General features: G+C 41.8%; 1 protein-coding gene across 2 annotated transcripts in view; it reads right to left on the bottom strand.

Moving 5' to 3' along the window:
• The window catches only part of TBX5 (T-box transcription factor 5), a 615,870-nt gene that overhangs the window by 327,789 nt on the left and 273,308 nt on the right, over positions 1 to 14,773 (bottom strand). For both annotated transcript variants that reach the window (XM_078665962.1, XM_078665961.1), the window contains exon 5: positions 7,157 to 7,304. In XM_078665962.1, coding sequence (XP_078522088.1) covers positions 7,157 to 7,304 — 148 coding nt within the window. The remainder of the gene's footprint in view (positions 1 to 7,156; positions 7,305 to 14,773) is intronic.

Below are 14,773 nucleotides of genomic sequence, written 5' to 3'. Positions count from 1 at the left end.
TTCTGTGGAATAACTGATTCTTTTCAAGTCCTCTCTGTTAATGCACAGATCGCTTCATTATTCATGACCTGAGTACCTACCTGCCAGAATTGCCTACTACAACCCTGTAAGAGTACTGCAGTCCTCCATAAACCATCTAGCCAGGATCCCAAGAGTTCCTCTGGCCAAATCTGGCAGACGTGTGTATTGTTTCTTGGGCCCAGTGGGTTGGAATAATTTCCCTTTGGATTTGCGAAAGATTAAAGATGAAGCATTGTTTAAGATAAGTCTCAAGACATGGCTCTTTACACTGTAACTGGTTTTCAATCTTTCTCTCTGCTAGCATGGCTCTTTATGCAGTAGTGGATCTCTACCTCTGTTCTCTCTGACTATACTTTATAGCACTGCGACACTCTGTTGAGTGCAATGCGCTCTATAAATCTTTTTACATTAACATGTATTTCTGTCACCATTTTAAGCTGTTTTTAAAAGGTTTTCCTTTGGTCCTCACCCCACAGCTGTTTTATTATTGTTTATTCCTATGGAGTTTATTAGTTTTAACTTGTGACTTGCGATCATCTGCAAATCAAAGATAAATCTTAAGAAAGGCCATAAAACAATTTGATCTGCTTCAATAGCTTCCCTGCTTAAGCAGGTATAGCGCGTGGTTAACTACACCCTTGGTCGTCTCTGCCCCTTGGGCATCTCCTTGAGATGGAAGAGTTCTCTCATGAGGGGCCATTTGGGGCAGCCTACAGTCCCACTCAGTTAAACTTCAAATACCAAAATACTGATGATGATGATGACCCTCAGAAGGTCATTCAAGTATATTTGGAAGGAGATTTTGTTTTCACGACAGACAACAATCTGCTGCTCATTGCTATGACTCTTTTCAAAGACATTATCCATATAACGAGCCGCATGAGGAGCATCATGGCTCACATGAAGATATTATTTCAGTATCTGTATTACTGGTAACTTATTTATGCCACATGTTGAACAAATAATATAGGAGATTCCCTGAAGCAAATGTTCCAGTACAACATACTCTGGGGCGTTCGGAAACTTCAGGTGCAGTGTCTCTTCCTTAAATTCCTTTGGGACTCCAAGCACAAAAAGAAAAACAAGCCGTGCCTTTTATTACAAAAAGAGATGACTGTATTGTGAGCGATCTGAAGGAACAGCCAGAAGAAGGTGAGATTCCTCAGGACCCTGCAGGTTCTAGCCAGGAATTAGATGAATATATAGCTCCATTGTCTGCTTCGCGTACACCATCACCTTCTTATTTACCTCCAGGTAGCATAGGAGTTTTTCATGAGCTCTTGGAGCAGGCTTTAAGAGATAGTACTTGCCTTTATTAGTGAAACAGAGTGAATGTTTCCTGTACGACTTTAAAGACTCCACTCAAAAACCGATTTGTTCAATTCCCATTGTAGATTACATTTTGGAGGAAGGATTGAAGCTCATGAAGACCCCAGCTTTATTATCAGCTGCTGGTCCTCTGCTGAATAAAAAGCATAATGCGCCAGAAAATTTACCTACATGTCTTATAGGTCATCTACCCCCTGACTCTGTTGTCAAGCAGGCAGCCCAAAAGCGGATCAGAAATCCTTCTGCATCATGGTCAGCTCCTTCGGATAAGGAGGGTAGATGGCTGGATAACATTGGCAAGCACTTTTCAGCTATGGAGGCAACTTCTATCAGAGCATCCAATGTGCTACACATCTTAGGGAGATATGACAAATGTGGTCTGACATATCAGTCCTCCTAGAAATTATTGTTCTCAATATGTGCCCTAACAACAATAAAGGGCCAATTAAGCCTCCTCATATTCACAGCAACCTGACGTCCTTTGGCTGGGGGGAAACCCAAGATGCCTCCAAGCACCAGTGACAATTTGCAGGCACTAGTCACCTCAGTCTCTCATCAACTGCATCTAGGAAAACACCTTTCCAAATTTTACAATCAGTGGAAAAGCATCTCTTCAGACAAATTGGTGTAAACATCATACAACATGGCCACACCCTGGAATTTATTCTGTTATCCTCCTCGTAAAAGGTCTCATCGTCATCTTTCTCGGCTGAAATAGGAAATTTGTTTGCTTCTCTCCAAGAATGCAATAGAAGAAGTTCCATTAATATGTTGCAACAAGGGCTTCTATTTCAACTTTTTCCTCATCAAAAAAAGTCAGGAAAATGAAGACAGGCAATGGATCTGAGGCTGCTGAACAAATACTTAAAGAAACAACCTTTCAGAAAGCTATCTTTGCTGGAGATTTTACAGCTGTTAAATACGGGGGATTTTATAGTATCTTTGGATCTCCTACATGCGTACTTTCATATCCCCATGCATGTAAAACATCAGATGTTTCTGAGGTTCGAGGGGTTAGGGTGCCATTACCAATTCAAAGTGCTTTCCTTTGGACTGCATTCGGATTGCAGAGTCTTCACAAAAAGCATGGCTCCTGTGGTGGCGTTCTTAAGAACAAATGGTCATTAGGTGTTCCCATACCTGGACAACAGGCTTATCGAGGGCCCCATTTTCCCAATAGCCGGAAGATCTACTTGGGCCTGTCTTTCGCTATTCAAAACCTTAGGTCTTAAGCAGACGAAGGAAAATGTATCCCTAGCTCCATCCAGATCGTTGTTTTTCCTGGGGACAATTCTCGATATGCACGTCTCCAAGGCAAACCCAACTACGGAAATAATTCAATGCATTACAGCAATAACAGCTTCCCTCTGAAGAAAAAAATTCACTTCTGTTCGGAAGTTCAAGTCAATGTTGGGAATTACGTTATCTTGCATTCTATTATTCCCAAAGTGCCATCTGCGCATTAGACCCTTACAACAGCAATTGGATGCACAATGGGTTCAGCCCTAGGAACTTTCGAAGACACAATAACAATTATCAAAGCTATGAAATTAGTGATGGCTGGGTGGGGAAAAATAGGAAATATCGCTCAGCGCCTATCTTTTGTTCCCGTACTGACCCATCTCGTAATGACAACAAACGCTTCCTTAGAGGGTTGTGGGAGCTCACCTGCAGGACCTGAAAATTCATGAACAATTGTCTTCTCAAGAGGGAAAGATGCACATCAATCTTCTGGAATTAAGAGCTGTCCAAACCCTGTTATTATGGTCCGCCCTTGGTAGCACCATCTTACTAGGGTGGGGAGAGGATGCTTATGATGAAGCATGACACAATATTGTGTGTGAGGCATCCTTTGCTATTAAGGATGGCCTCCTCTTAGACCATTCATGAACTATAGTATTCAATTTTCCAGATCTTACCACAATCTTTTTGCCCAGTTTATGGGTGCGGGCAACCTACTTATTTTGTGTTTATCGTGGAGAACGAATGGGCATATTCTCTGAGCAGGACTGCAAAGCAGTACCACAAATGGGAAAGAAATCAGGAACCATTACTCCAAAGTCTTCCCTCAGTGGGGAACCCCAAATACAAATCTATTTGCAACTCTTCAGAAAAAAAGATGCAAGATAAGTAGGTTTGTGGGGAAATGCATTTGTTTTAGCCTAGTTAAAAATGTTTGCTACACTCTTCCTTCGATTCCAAAAGTTCTTTGAAAATTGATGCAAGAGCCATGCCGCCTTATTCTGATAGCTCCAGCGTGACCAGGACAATAGTGGTTCACAGAGCTTCGGCTCCTATCAGATTGTCTGCACATTCAGGTCAAAACTACGGGGAACCTCCTTACCATGAACAAAGGCTGATTCATTCACCGACAAATACAATCACTCAGCTTGTCAGCAAAGTTTCTCAGTACAATGAATTTCTATCATCAAATGTACCAGAGGATTGTAAGACAATTCTTCAGCATTCTTGGATGGATGCACAATTAAATGCTATAAGGCGAAATGGAAGAGATTTTGTTTTTGGTGCTTCAATAACAATCTGCATCCTCTGACATCCTGTCTAAAGCAGATGTCACCTTACTTACTCTACCTGGCAAAATCAGGTCTAGCTCATTCCTCCATAAGACTTCTTCTTGCAGCTATTTCCAGATCTCCAAGACAAGGTGGGGAAATCTTGTTGTGGTCCAACAGAATAATCAAGGAATTCATGAAAGGTCTTTTTAGAGTTTATCCTCCTTTAAAGGATCCTCCATTGACATGGCAGCTAAATACAGTCCTGCCACAGCTCATGAGAAGCCCTTTGAACCTATCCATTAGGCAGACATAGACATGGAACATGGTCCTTCTGTTGGCCTTCACCTCTCCTAGGAGGATTAGTGAGATTCAAACCTTTATGATTAATGAACCTTACTTATAAATCAAGGATGACAGAATCATACTAGGAACTAATCTTAAATTCAGTGCGGAAATGCCAACCTCATTTCACCTGAATGAGCCAATTGTGTTGAGACTGACAGCATTTATTTTAAATACTTGATCCACAGCTAAAAGAGCCCTACATTCTCTGGATGTCAAATGAAGTTTAACGTTTTATACAGATAGAACAAGGGCTTTTAGAAAATCAGACCAGCTTCTGATTTCATTTGCTCCACCTAGAATAGGTCACGCTTTATCACAGAGCACTGTAGCTAGTTGGGTTTCTGCAGCCATATCTTTTTGCCACAACAAAACAGGAAAACCATTGACTACAAAGGTTAAAGTGCACTCTACAAGAAAAGTAGCTGCATCCACAGCCCTGTTTACGGGAGCTTCATTATCGGACATTTGCAGGGCTACAACATGGACTACTGTCCACACTTTCACAAAACATTGCCTCGATTCTTCACAGAAAGTGGATGCCACAGTTGGACAGGAAGTATTATGTCACCTCTTTCAGTAAGGTACAGAAATCTCATTTTTATTCTATGTAAATATGTTATGCAAAGACTTTAAAGCTTTATTTTAGAACTAATACAAGTGAGTTCTATTTTTGATAGTAGTCTTCATATCGTCATTGTTGCTTTTTACTATGGAGTGGGCTGTCATACCCACCGCCTCTTTATCTTGGTGCTGTTTACTCATCTGATTCAAGCATGTGAACCTATGAAAGATTCAATACGGGAGAAACAAGCTACTTACCTGTACACTGTGGTTCTCCAGTATTCATGTCTTTCATAGATTTACATGCAACCCTCCCTCCTCCCCTTTAGTGTTCATCACTCTGGATACCTCTTATAATGTTTTACTTTACACTTGTGCCTAAAATCTGAGATGTGGTGGCTCTGCAGGGGGAGAGTGCTTTAGGGTCTGGGTTCTGATTGGTCGAAGTTTGGTTCTAATAAAACAATGTGAATTGGTTACCAATGTCGCTTGGCTTCTCTGTGGGTTTATGAATGCAGTACCAAACCAGTAATAAAGGCAAAATGAAAAATAATAATAATCCCAAAATGAATTAGAAAAATAGAGAAAAATATATTAAACACAATGACAAAAATCACACAAGGGGAAACAAATATATGCATTCTTAAAGTTTTAAATCAAAATAGCAACAAGAAGCACAACGTGCCAATGACTGTAAATGGTTGCAGTAACTTCCCTATGTAAGAAACCAGAGTATGGACTTAAATCCTAATACTGTATCCCGTGAATGAGACTAGCTAGAAAATAATTAAACAACTATTTTAAATAGTTATTAAATTCAACTCAATGATGAAGTCACATTTATAATAAATTGTAAGGAAAAGTAACTTTAGTATAGGATTAAAAAAGGTGGAAAGTGCATTCCAGGAGCAAATAGGCTGACCTGAATGTGGATAGAGGATACCGCTTAACCTGACAGAATATGCAGGGTGGGACTTTGAGCATCCTTTTTGATATTAGTGTCAAATCCTTCTTGAATGTGAACTCCTTCTTGATGGATGTGCTGTGTTTTCATATATGGGGGTGTACATGAAAGAAAGAGAAAAAGGACGGCAAAACAATTCTTGTGTTTCCACTGTTTGGTTGCTGGAAAGCCCTGTTTTCTTCTACCAGTTTTCTGTGTTAATTGGGTGTACTGTGGCTGCTTCAAACTGGATTTTAGTGTTAAATGTGGGAGGACACTAGGATTACCATAGTGCACTCCCACACACACCCCCCAGCCCTTACATCCCAAATATAGTGTGGCCAAAGACTTTCATTATCTTGAAAATGCCCCAATTGGGTAAGGTAAGCCCAAGAACATTTACCCCATTGGTTAATAAATGCTCAAGAGTCTTCCCCACCAACTAGCTTGTACCAGACATAAATGTGGTATCTCCAGGCACTGACTTCAGAACACTATTGGGCCTGTGGAAACTTAGAAGAGTTCTGATTATGCATTCCGAGAAGAGCCCTAACGGTCTGGATCTACTCTGCCTCTGGGACACCAAGCAAACAAGTGCACTCCAAGGGTCATAAGACTGACCTCCTGTTAAAGCTGCAAGAACACAAAAAACTACAAGAGGCCTTTTACTGCAACTGCCCAGCTGATCAGTGACACCTGGACCCTGCCGTTTGGCCTCTTCCTGCCACCTTGTGAGTCTCTAAGTGCATGTTCTGAGGTCCGGGGGAGGGGAGCTTTGAAAGAGCACTTCTGTGGTGGAATGGAACTTAAAGGACTAATGTCAGAATGTAAAATCTTTGACCAGGACCAACCTAGTTAGTGTTTTTCGACTTGTGCTCCTTAATGGTCTTGGTCTACGTAAAATTGCCTCCGGGTGCCAGTCAGACATATGCTTTTTAGATTGTTTTCAACAGCCCTTGGATTGATATTTTTTATGTAAAAAAAAGTGCAGAATAACCACTAGTTCTTCAAGAAAATACTCGCATTTTAATATTATATTGTACAGACGACAAACCCTGTTGAAATTGACCTATTATTGCTATTACCAATACATTCAACATAACACTCATTAGAATTACAGGATTTATCTTGACCTGAAAAATAAAACAAAATCTCAGAAAAATACTGGGTGAACTTTGTTGAAGTATACGCACATGTGCCCTTAATTAAAAGTGCAGAAGAACATGAACACATGGATTAATGTCACTGATGCCTATGTAAAGTAGTAGTAGGTGTTTGGACTACTTTATCGTGAAAATGTAATAACATCTCTGGATTCGAAATATGAAAATATCTGGTATCCAAAGTTTTAAGGTTGTTTAGAATGTATTCATGCTGTCTATCTACTTTGTGAAACTACAAAAAACATTCACTTTCCAGATATGCTAATGAAAGTACTTACATGCCCAAATGGGTCCAGGTGGTTGTTGGTCAGTTTTAATTTTTGGAAAGATACAAGTTGTCGCATCCAGTGAGCCCCAGTAGCTGGTGAATCTGGATGAACATACAACCGCCCTGGCATGGCAGGCTCAGCTTTCCCTGTGACAGACCTATAATAAAGAAAATAAACATTATAACTTTTATCTTGTCAGTTAAAGAATCAAGGCATTTACTTAGTAGGTTGTGTTAGGCAATATATCATCGTAAGAAATTAGACCAGGAGCTTGAGAGATGTCTCACAAACATTTTGTATCATCTTCAGAATAATAGCTGACTTTATTGTCCATGCTCATCCTGTCTTCTTTAACTTGCCTTATTTGTTTTCTAGTCCTTCCTTAAAAATATGTGACAGCCATCGGTTTTCCAGGCATTTAAATAAAATGGACATGCATGTTCACAGGTCCTACTGTCATTGTTGGAGAGGTGTATGGCATTGTTCTTCACTTATACTATACTATTTTGTTTATTTTCTATCTTGCAACTTTCCAAGATAATTCTCGGTCAATATGTCTCTGGATTCTCAGTCAGAATTCACCTGAGAATCTACTTTGAAACGGAGGTGGGGAAAAATAGAAAGTTATACAGCTATCACTATCTCAAACCAGAGACAGCAGTTCTATCTTTCATGTTAGACACATCTCACAGACTTGACACTAGAACTACCAATCAGATTATAGGTTTTAATTTTAATTCTAATTGCATTTATATAGCACTCATTATCCCTCATGAGGCATTGAAGTGCCTTATGTCAGGCATTGAAGCGGTTTATGCCAGGCAGCACGCTACTTCCAGAACATAGCGTTAGTGGTTAGTCCATGTATATTGGTTATTGTTGGTTACTGAAATTAATCTGGTGTTCTGAATTAAACTATTCTGTGTAGTTACTTAAATTCCTTTGCGGTAGATTAAATTAATAAGAATTTGGTGTGATCAATAATGGGGGTATTTGAGTTCATGCAGATGGCTGGTGGGATTAATACATGAGGTACAAGTGATTCAGGGGTATTATTTACAAACACGTTTGTTAGGATCTTTGAAACGAGGTGTGGGTAATTTGCAGAAATGAAATCCCTGAGATTAAGGCACACACACGTGAAAGTAGGCTGTATGCGGAGTTAGAATGCATGCAAAGATAGCAAGTAGGAAAGTGTGATTAAAGGATAAAAGGAAAGGTGACAATCCGAAGCTTCAAGTCAAAGACAGTCTTCATGCATGTTTTTAGGAATATAAAGGAGTTTTTTTTCAGATAGCATCCAATCTAAGGATGCTGAGACAAACAGTTGGTCTTATGTTTGGACTACCAAGCCCCCTGCTCAGTGGTTCATCTGACACCCTGACCCTGCCTGTAAGCTGCCCTACTCTATATGGCTCTTAATTTTCTCAAACCGAATGCCAATAAAACCGATATTCTATTAAAAGAGAATCATTAATCTGTCTAGCCCAGTTTTTAGATGTACCCCATCAATCAAGGTCAAATCCTGTTTATCTTGACTTCCAAATTTCCATGCAACAACAGATTAAGGATGTCTCCTCACATTTTTAATTAGTTGACAGTGATAAGAACTGTTCTAAATTCTTTACCAAGAACAGCTGCATGTGCAACCCATTTCTGCATTTAAACTTTCGCTGACTGTTCACTGTAACATTGGCTACCCACTGCCTACTGTAGTTTCTAGACACTCGAAATGTTGCTGTTAACGTAGCAGGTGTATTAAAGAAACTGGTGATGTCACACATTCACAAGTCAAGTTACATTTGCTACCAGTGTAGCAAAGAATAGTTTTCAAAGCTTGCCTGTGGTACTGAGAAATCTGCCCTTGATTCATGCTTCAGGGTCTCTAATTTGGTGAGAAGCTTACAAAAGGCGGCTGCTCCCTGGAAACAACAGTGGGGTGGGGCGGAGGGAAGAGGAGGGGTTAAAAAAAATAACTTACGCGATGGACGGCTTGCTGGCCAGCTTCCATCTCTCCTAGGCCTCTACGTCCTCTTCCTGGCTTCTTCTCTGCTGACAGGAAGCAGGAAGCACTGAGGCTCCCCATAGCCAATCACAATGATGCAATGCTGTGATTGGTCTGAGTGCCATGGTTCGGAGCTCAGCTAGGGAATGGGAGCCTGGGCATGTTCTCCAACTAGGCTGTAATGTAGCCTGGGCAGAGAACATTCATGCTCACTTACATGAAGGGAGAGACTTAGTACCGCGCAACTTAGCCCAAGGGCATCAAGGCGCCAGATAAAAACAACAATCAGGCTAAACAGGTCTCAAATCACCAAATCCATGACTACGGATATGCCTCTCGAAAAAGCCAGGTTTTGGGTTCTTTTCGAAAGCATGCCAAAGAGGGCTGTCCCACCAGGACAGGGGGGAGAGAGTTCCAAAGCTTAGGAACTAAAGTGGAAAAAGCCCTGCCTCCCCATCTTGCTCTTACAAATCTGGGGACCACGAGGAGATTTTTGGATGAGGACCGAAGAGCTCTGCTAGGCAGGTAGGGAAATAGGAGAGACCTAATGCCTTATGATCCATAGCCATAGACAGCCCCATGGGCGAGGCAAAGGAGCTTGAAGGAGATCCTGGACTGTACGGGTAGCCAGTGAAGCTCTCCCCTGGCTGAGGAGACTGACGAAGGCATAGGGAGGTTAAGGACCAGCCTGGCTGCGGCGTTCTGGACCATCTGCCGTCGATGAACCAGGCTTTTGTTCATGCCCACATACAGTGCATTACAATAGTCCAGTCTCGAGGAGACAAGAGCCACTGTGGCCTGTTTCCTATCATCAGGGGAGAGATAGGATCCGATCTTTCTGAGAGCAGGTCTGATCCGCCCACCCCGCCTAGACGCCGCAGCAGGAACAAATAAAATGATAATAACGTCAAGTTTTTTCACTGCTAAAAAGAGTGGGACAACTCTCCTCCGCCTCAGCGAAGGAACCGCCACTGGAGCGTACGCTCTAAATCACAGTTATTGTTCACTATATCACATTTTAAGAAGGTCGGGTTGGGCGGAGGGAGTATTAGCCTTTTTTTTAGGGCTTAACTCTGAATAGTTTACCGTTTGGAATCAAAGACATTATATTCTACTTGTCCTTTAGGAAGGCTTTGAAAACAAGGCTTTAAAAACCTTTCTATTGTGTGCTTTCCAGTTTGCTGTCTGCACACTGCCATTTTTTTGCTATTTGTAGCCTAGTTGCCCTTGTTGGGCAAACGTTGCGTTCTGCAAATATTTTTTGAACTATTCCTTTCCTTTGCTTAGCAAAATCTAACCTTTTTTTGCCTATATTCAATTATTTATTCCTAAATGTTTCTGCAGATGTAAACTATGGGCGAGATTCCGATCTCTAACGAAAGAGCTCCGAATCGGATTCGGCTTTGCCTAAACTGACCCGGAGACCTTTTTTCTGACCAAATCATCCCAAGTTCCGGATGACCAAGTGCGATGCCTGGAAATCCTTAGCACTGACCGAATTGGTTCCTGGAAGGCATTCGGAGAGATAGAGACTTCTGGACCTGATTCGTACAGCACTTTGGACTAGGCTGCCGGAATTGGTATTTGGGGGCCCGGAGCTGGCCCCCCTTCTCCTGTGGCCATCCGAAACGGGCCTGTGGGGGTACCCATGTTTCCCCTCTTCCCAACCATAGACAGAGTCACAGGAACCAAGGGGTGCCCGCCACAGGGTGCACAATTATCCAGAACCACCCCTTTTGTCAATGCAAGCCTGTGTTCGTGTTTGGAACACGGGGTCCCATTTAAGCCAATGGGAGCCCGACCGAATCATATCCGGATGCAAGCAATTGCATCGTACTCATTCGGTCGAATCTCCCAATCCAAGTCATCCAGAAAGCATTCTGGACCTGAGCCATTGCTTTCCGAACGAGATCGGAATCGGGCCCTATGTGTCTTCCAATCTACCTATGTCAAAAACTCAAAAACACGGGTGTCTCGCTGCTTGCTTTCCATGTGTATTATCAAGATTTCCAACTTAACCTAATTGCAGAATAAGTTAAAAGTAAGTGAGATATGATAATGGACTTTATTGATCATTGCATTGTGTGAAGGATACTTCAAAACACTCCATGCACTCTCGGTAACCAGAGACAACCTATACACCCTCTTTCACCTCTTGGATAAAGAAGGACACAAACCAGCTTTATCATATTCCGATCACCCCTCACCCCACTTTCCTGGTGGATCACACTCAGTACAATGAACAAAGCTTTTGTCCAATGATATCTGAATAGATGTAGAATATCAGACATTTTCCGTAAAAAAGTATGCCCATTAAATGCATTGCTTAATGTGAACCGGTCAGGGCCAACAGCACTAATTTTTTGGACCAGCATTTATTTTCCTGATCAGACATTTCCTGAGAGCAAGAAAGAGAAAAACACACAAAGGGGGATTAGAAGGCCTGGGGTCCTGCCTGAAAGCGGGTCTTGGTCTTGACACTGCAATGTCCTATGTTAGAAGGCGGCCTAGGGGTGCCTGATCTAGAGTTATATTTTGCAGGAGCTCAGTTACAGTGGCCAATGGGATGGTTGGCACATGATCATATGGGAGAGCACAGGTGTGTGCTAGCTGAGCTTGACAATGGGAGACTATTTCAATGGTTATTTGAGCCCTAGGTTCCAGTGAAAGATTTGAGTAGGTTACCACTAGTAGCTAAAGTGGTTTGTAATATATATGTATCCAACCCAGATGGACAGTGACCCCCTATGCACCGCAGCTTCCTCTGTATAACATATTGGCCATGAGAGCATTATTGGATGTCCATGACCCAGCGCCATGGAGGCTGGAATCACCCATATATGAGACTTGTTCAATGAGGAGTCTTGCAATCATTCCAAGGTTTACAAGACACATATGGAAATGCAGTGGGATCCTTCCTCACCTACCATGCGCTTGTACTAATTATTAGGAGCGCATGGTACGCTGGTGGTAATGAACCCAATTCACACCAGGGGTTACAATTCTTTCTTACCCACAGGACAGGGCGCAGAGCAATATCATTCTTTTACACAGCTCTCCTAATGGCAGGCGTAGATTGTACACTACAGGGTAAACCCCACTGGGATGAGGCCCTGGGAACAGAATTCACATCTAAGCAATGGGTGATGGCACTGAAACACGTAAAGCGGGTGTCTAGTAAAGCTTGTCTCATATTCACACAGTTCAATTGTCTCCATTGAACATATCTTACTCAGCACCAGCTCCGTGTGATGTTCCCTGAGATACGTCCCACATGCCCACGGTGGGACATGCTGATGCTACATTTCTTTACTTATGGTATGGGAGTGCCCAACGCTTGCGTGAGTTTGGGTTCAAGTGCTGGACCACATATGCACAATAGTTGACATACAACTGACCCCGGACCCACTGCTCTGCTTATTGGGGATTATCAAATACAACAAATGCACTAAACACCACCTGAAACTGGTAGACCTTGCTCTGGCCTTATTCAAGAGATTAATCACAGTGACTTGGAAAGCTGCACAACTGCCCACAGTACTTAGCTGGCTTCATGTGATACATAGATGGGTGCTGGGTTAAGCAGATGCCATGGTGCCAATTCAGCTCTGATGGGGTGGTGAAGGTGTGGCCACTCTTTGGGACACTTATGTCCTCAAAGTTTTGATAAAGTAAATTCACCTCCCCTTAATTCATTTCCTCAAAATGGTGTGGCCCTTCTGATGGCCACACTGTCCGGTCAGGATAGACCTGCTCTGATACCATGGGACTTGGTACTTACACTTGCAGACCCCTCATAACTTGTTCTTATAACTCATTCGCTCCATATGGGTCATGGATATTACATCATGTGTTCCTTCTCCATACCTCCCCTCTCTCCACTGAGAGGCAGTCTCCAGCCAGAAGTTCATATAATTATTAGTTTGTTTTTGTATCTTTCACACATTGCTTATCGTTCTTTGGACCAACTGTATGTGACACTCTATGGGACATTGTTATCTGACTTTCCATCTACATTATGTTGTCGTATATGCTGAGCCTCCTATATCACTACTTCATACCGGTTGCCACCAATACAGTTTAACTGTTACTTCTGGTATTGCTCTGATATATAACCTGGGGATGTACATTTTACTATCCAATTGTTCTGCAATGTTTATATCTTAAAAATGCCAATAAAGATATTTAAATAAATGAGAAGGAGGAAGACAGAATAACCACCACAAAGGAAGAAAGCTGGAACTTGCAAAAGAGCGAGAAAAAGGGGGAGGGGATGTCTGATAGTGAATTGAAGAGGTATGAGGTGGTTTAAAGATTACGCAGCTTTGCTAATCGGCATGCTGACACATAATGGCGCTGGACATGGGCTTCTGAGCAAAGTTTTGGGCACTGCAGCTCATTATTTTACAAGTTAACACCTTAACCGCGGCCGTTATTTCGCGGCAGTGTGACGGTTTTAATAAGTGGGTGGGGCCACGTAGGCCATTGGACGTTCGCAGCACCAGAGAGGTAGTGCTCGCGACGGCCCCCGGCCGACGGCAGCAGGGAAGGGGTTAATCCTTGATTACATGTTTCTTTCAATGTAAGCAAGTGTATAAATTACATGGGGAGAGTCTACACAGTAAATTGCTTAAGTCAGGTGACTATTAGGAAGGTTACAGTTAGAAATCTCAGTATATTCAAGAATTTGTTTATTTTTTTTACATTTGAATCAAGAGCTGAATCGTAACAATCTTTTAAATTCTTATGATCTTAGTCATACAAACTGAATGGGCCAATAAAAAAAGTTGGGAAACAAATCAAGCAGGAGAAATTGGTGAAAATAATTGCAAAATTCATTGCCTCTAGTATCTGATGCACACAATTCGATGTATGTATCGATAGAAATAGTACAAACCTAAAATTATAAACAGTAGATCTGATGTGAACTGCAGGAGGGTTTGTGGAATGCAAGAGGGGCAACCTGCACACATGTTGCAGTTGGCCCTTACTATTGATTTTCTAGAAATCACTGTAAAATATAGCCTTGGGCATCCTGTTTCTCTTGCACCCAGTTTTGTGCTACTTTAACTGAAAGATCTGATATTGAAAGTTATGATAAGGAAGAACTGCATGCTATTGTGACAATGTTTAATAGCAGCCAAAATGATGACCCTCTCTCTCTGTCACAGTGGCACTGTGGAATTTGAAATATCTTGTCCATGACTTACAACATAGCCAGCGATGATGTCTGTGCATGTGTAGCAACCTACAGTAGATCTCTTTGTTGTGGGCCTCCTGACACCCTTGTCTGGCTAGGTTGTGGTTCAATAAACTATTTCTTTAGATGGGGTGTGCCTGATCAATTGAAGGGATATATTACTTTGACCTAAACTAATAGAGAAGTCCAAAGGAATAATGAACTAGTGACCATGATACAGAGTACTGAGGGAATTCTATTGTGTGTAAAGAGGTTTGAGGAAAAAGAGAGGCCAAGGTGTAACTTTGTAGGAACATGCATTTCTTTTGTTTGGCAAGAATGGTCAAATCTGTGTCCTGATTTTGTAATTTGGTGACACCAGTAAAAAGAGCTAAGGAAAAAAATGAAAAGCATTCTGATATGCGCATGAGACACAATTTCA

Source organism: Lissotriton helveticus, chromosome 11, assembly GCF_964261635.1.
Source record: "Lissotriton helveticus chromosome 11, aLisHel1.1, whole genome shotgun sequence".
In the NCBI taxonomy this organism is placed as follows: domain Eukaryota; kingdom Metazoa; phylum Chordata; class Amphibia; order Caudata; family Salamandridae; genus Lissotriton; species Lissotriton helveticus.
Note: the sequence above shows the minus strand (reverse complement) of the source record. Positions and strands in the feature narration are given on the sequence as shown.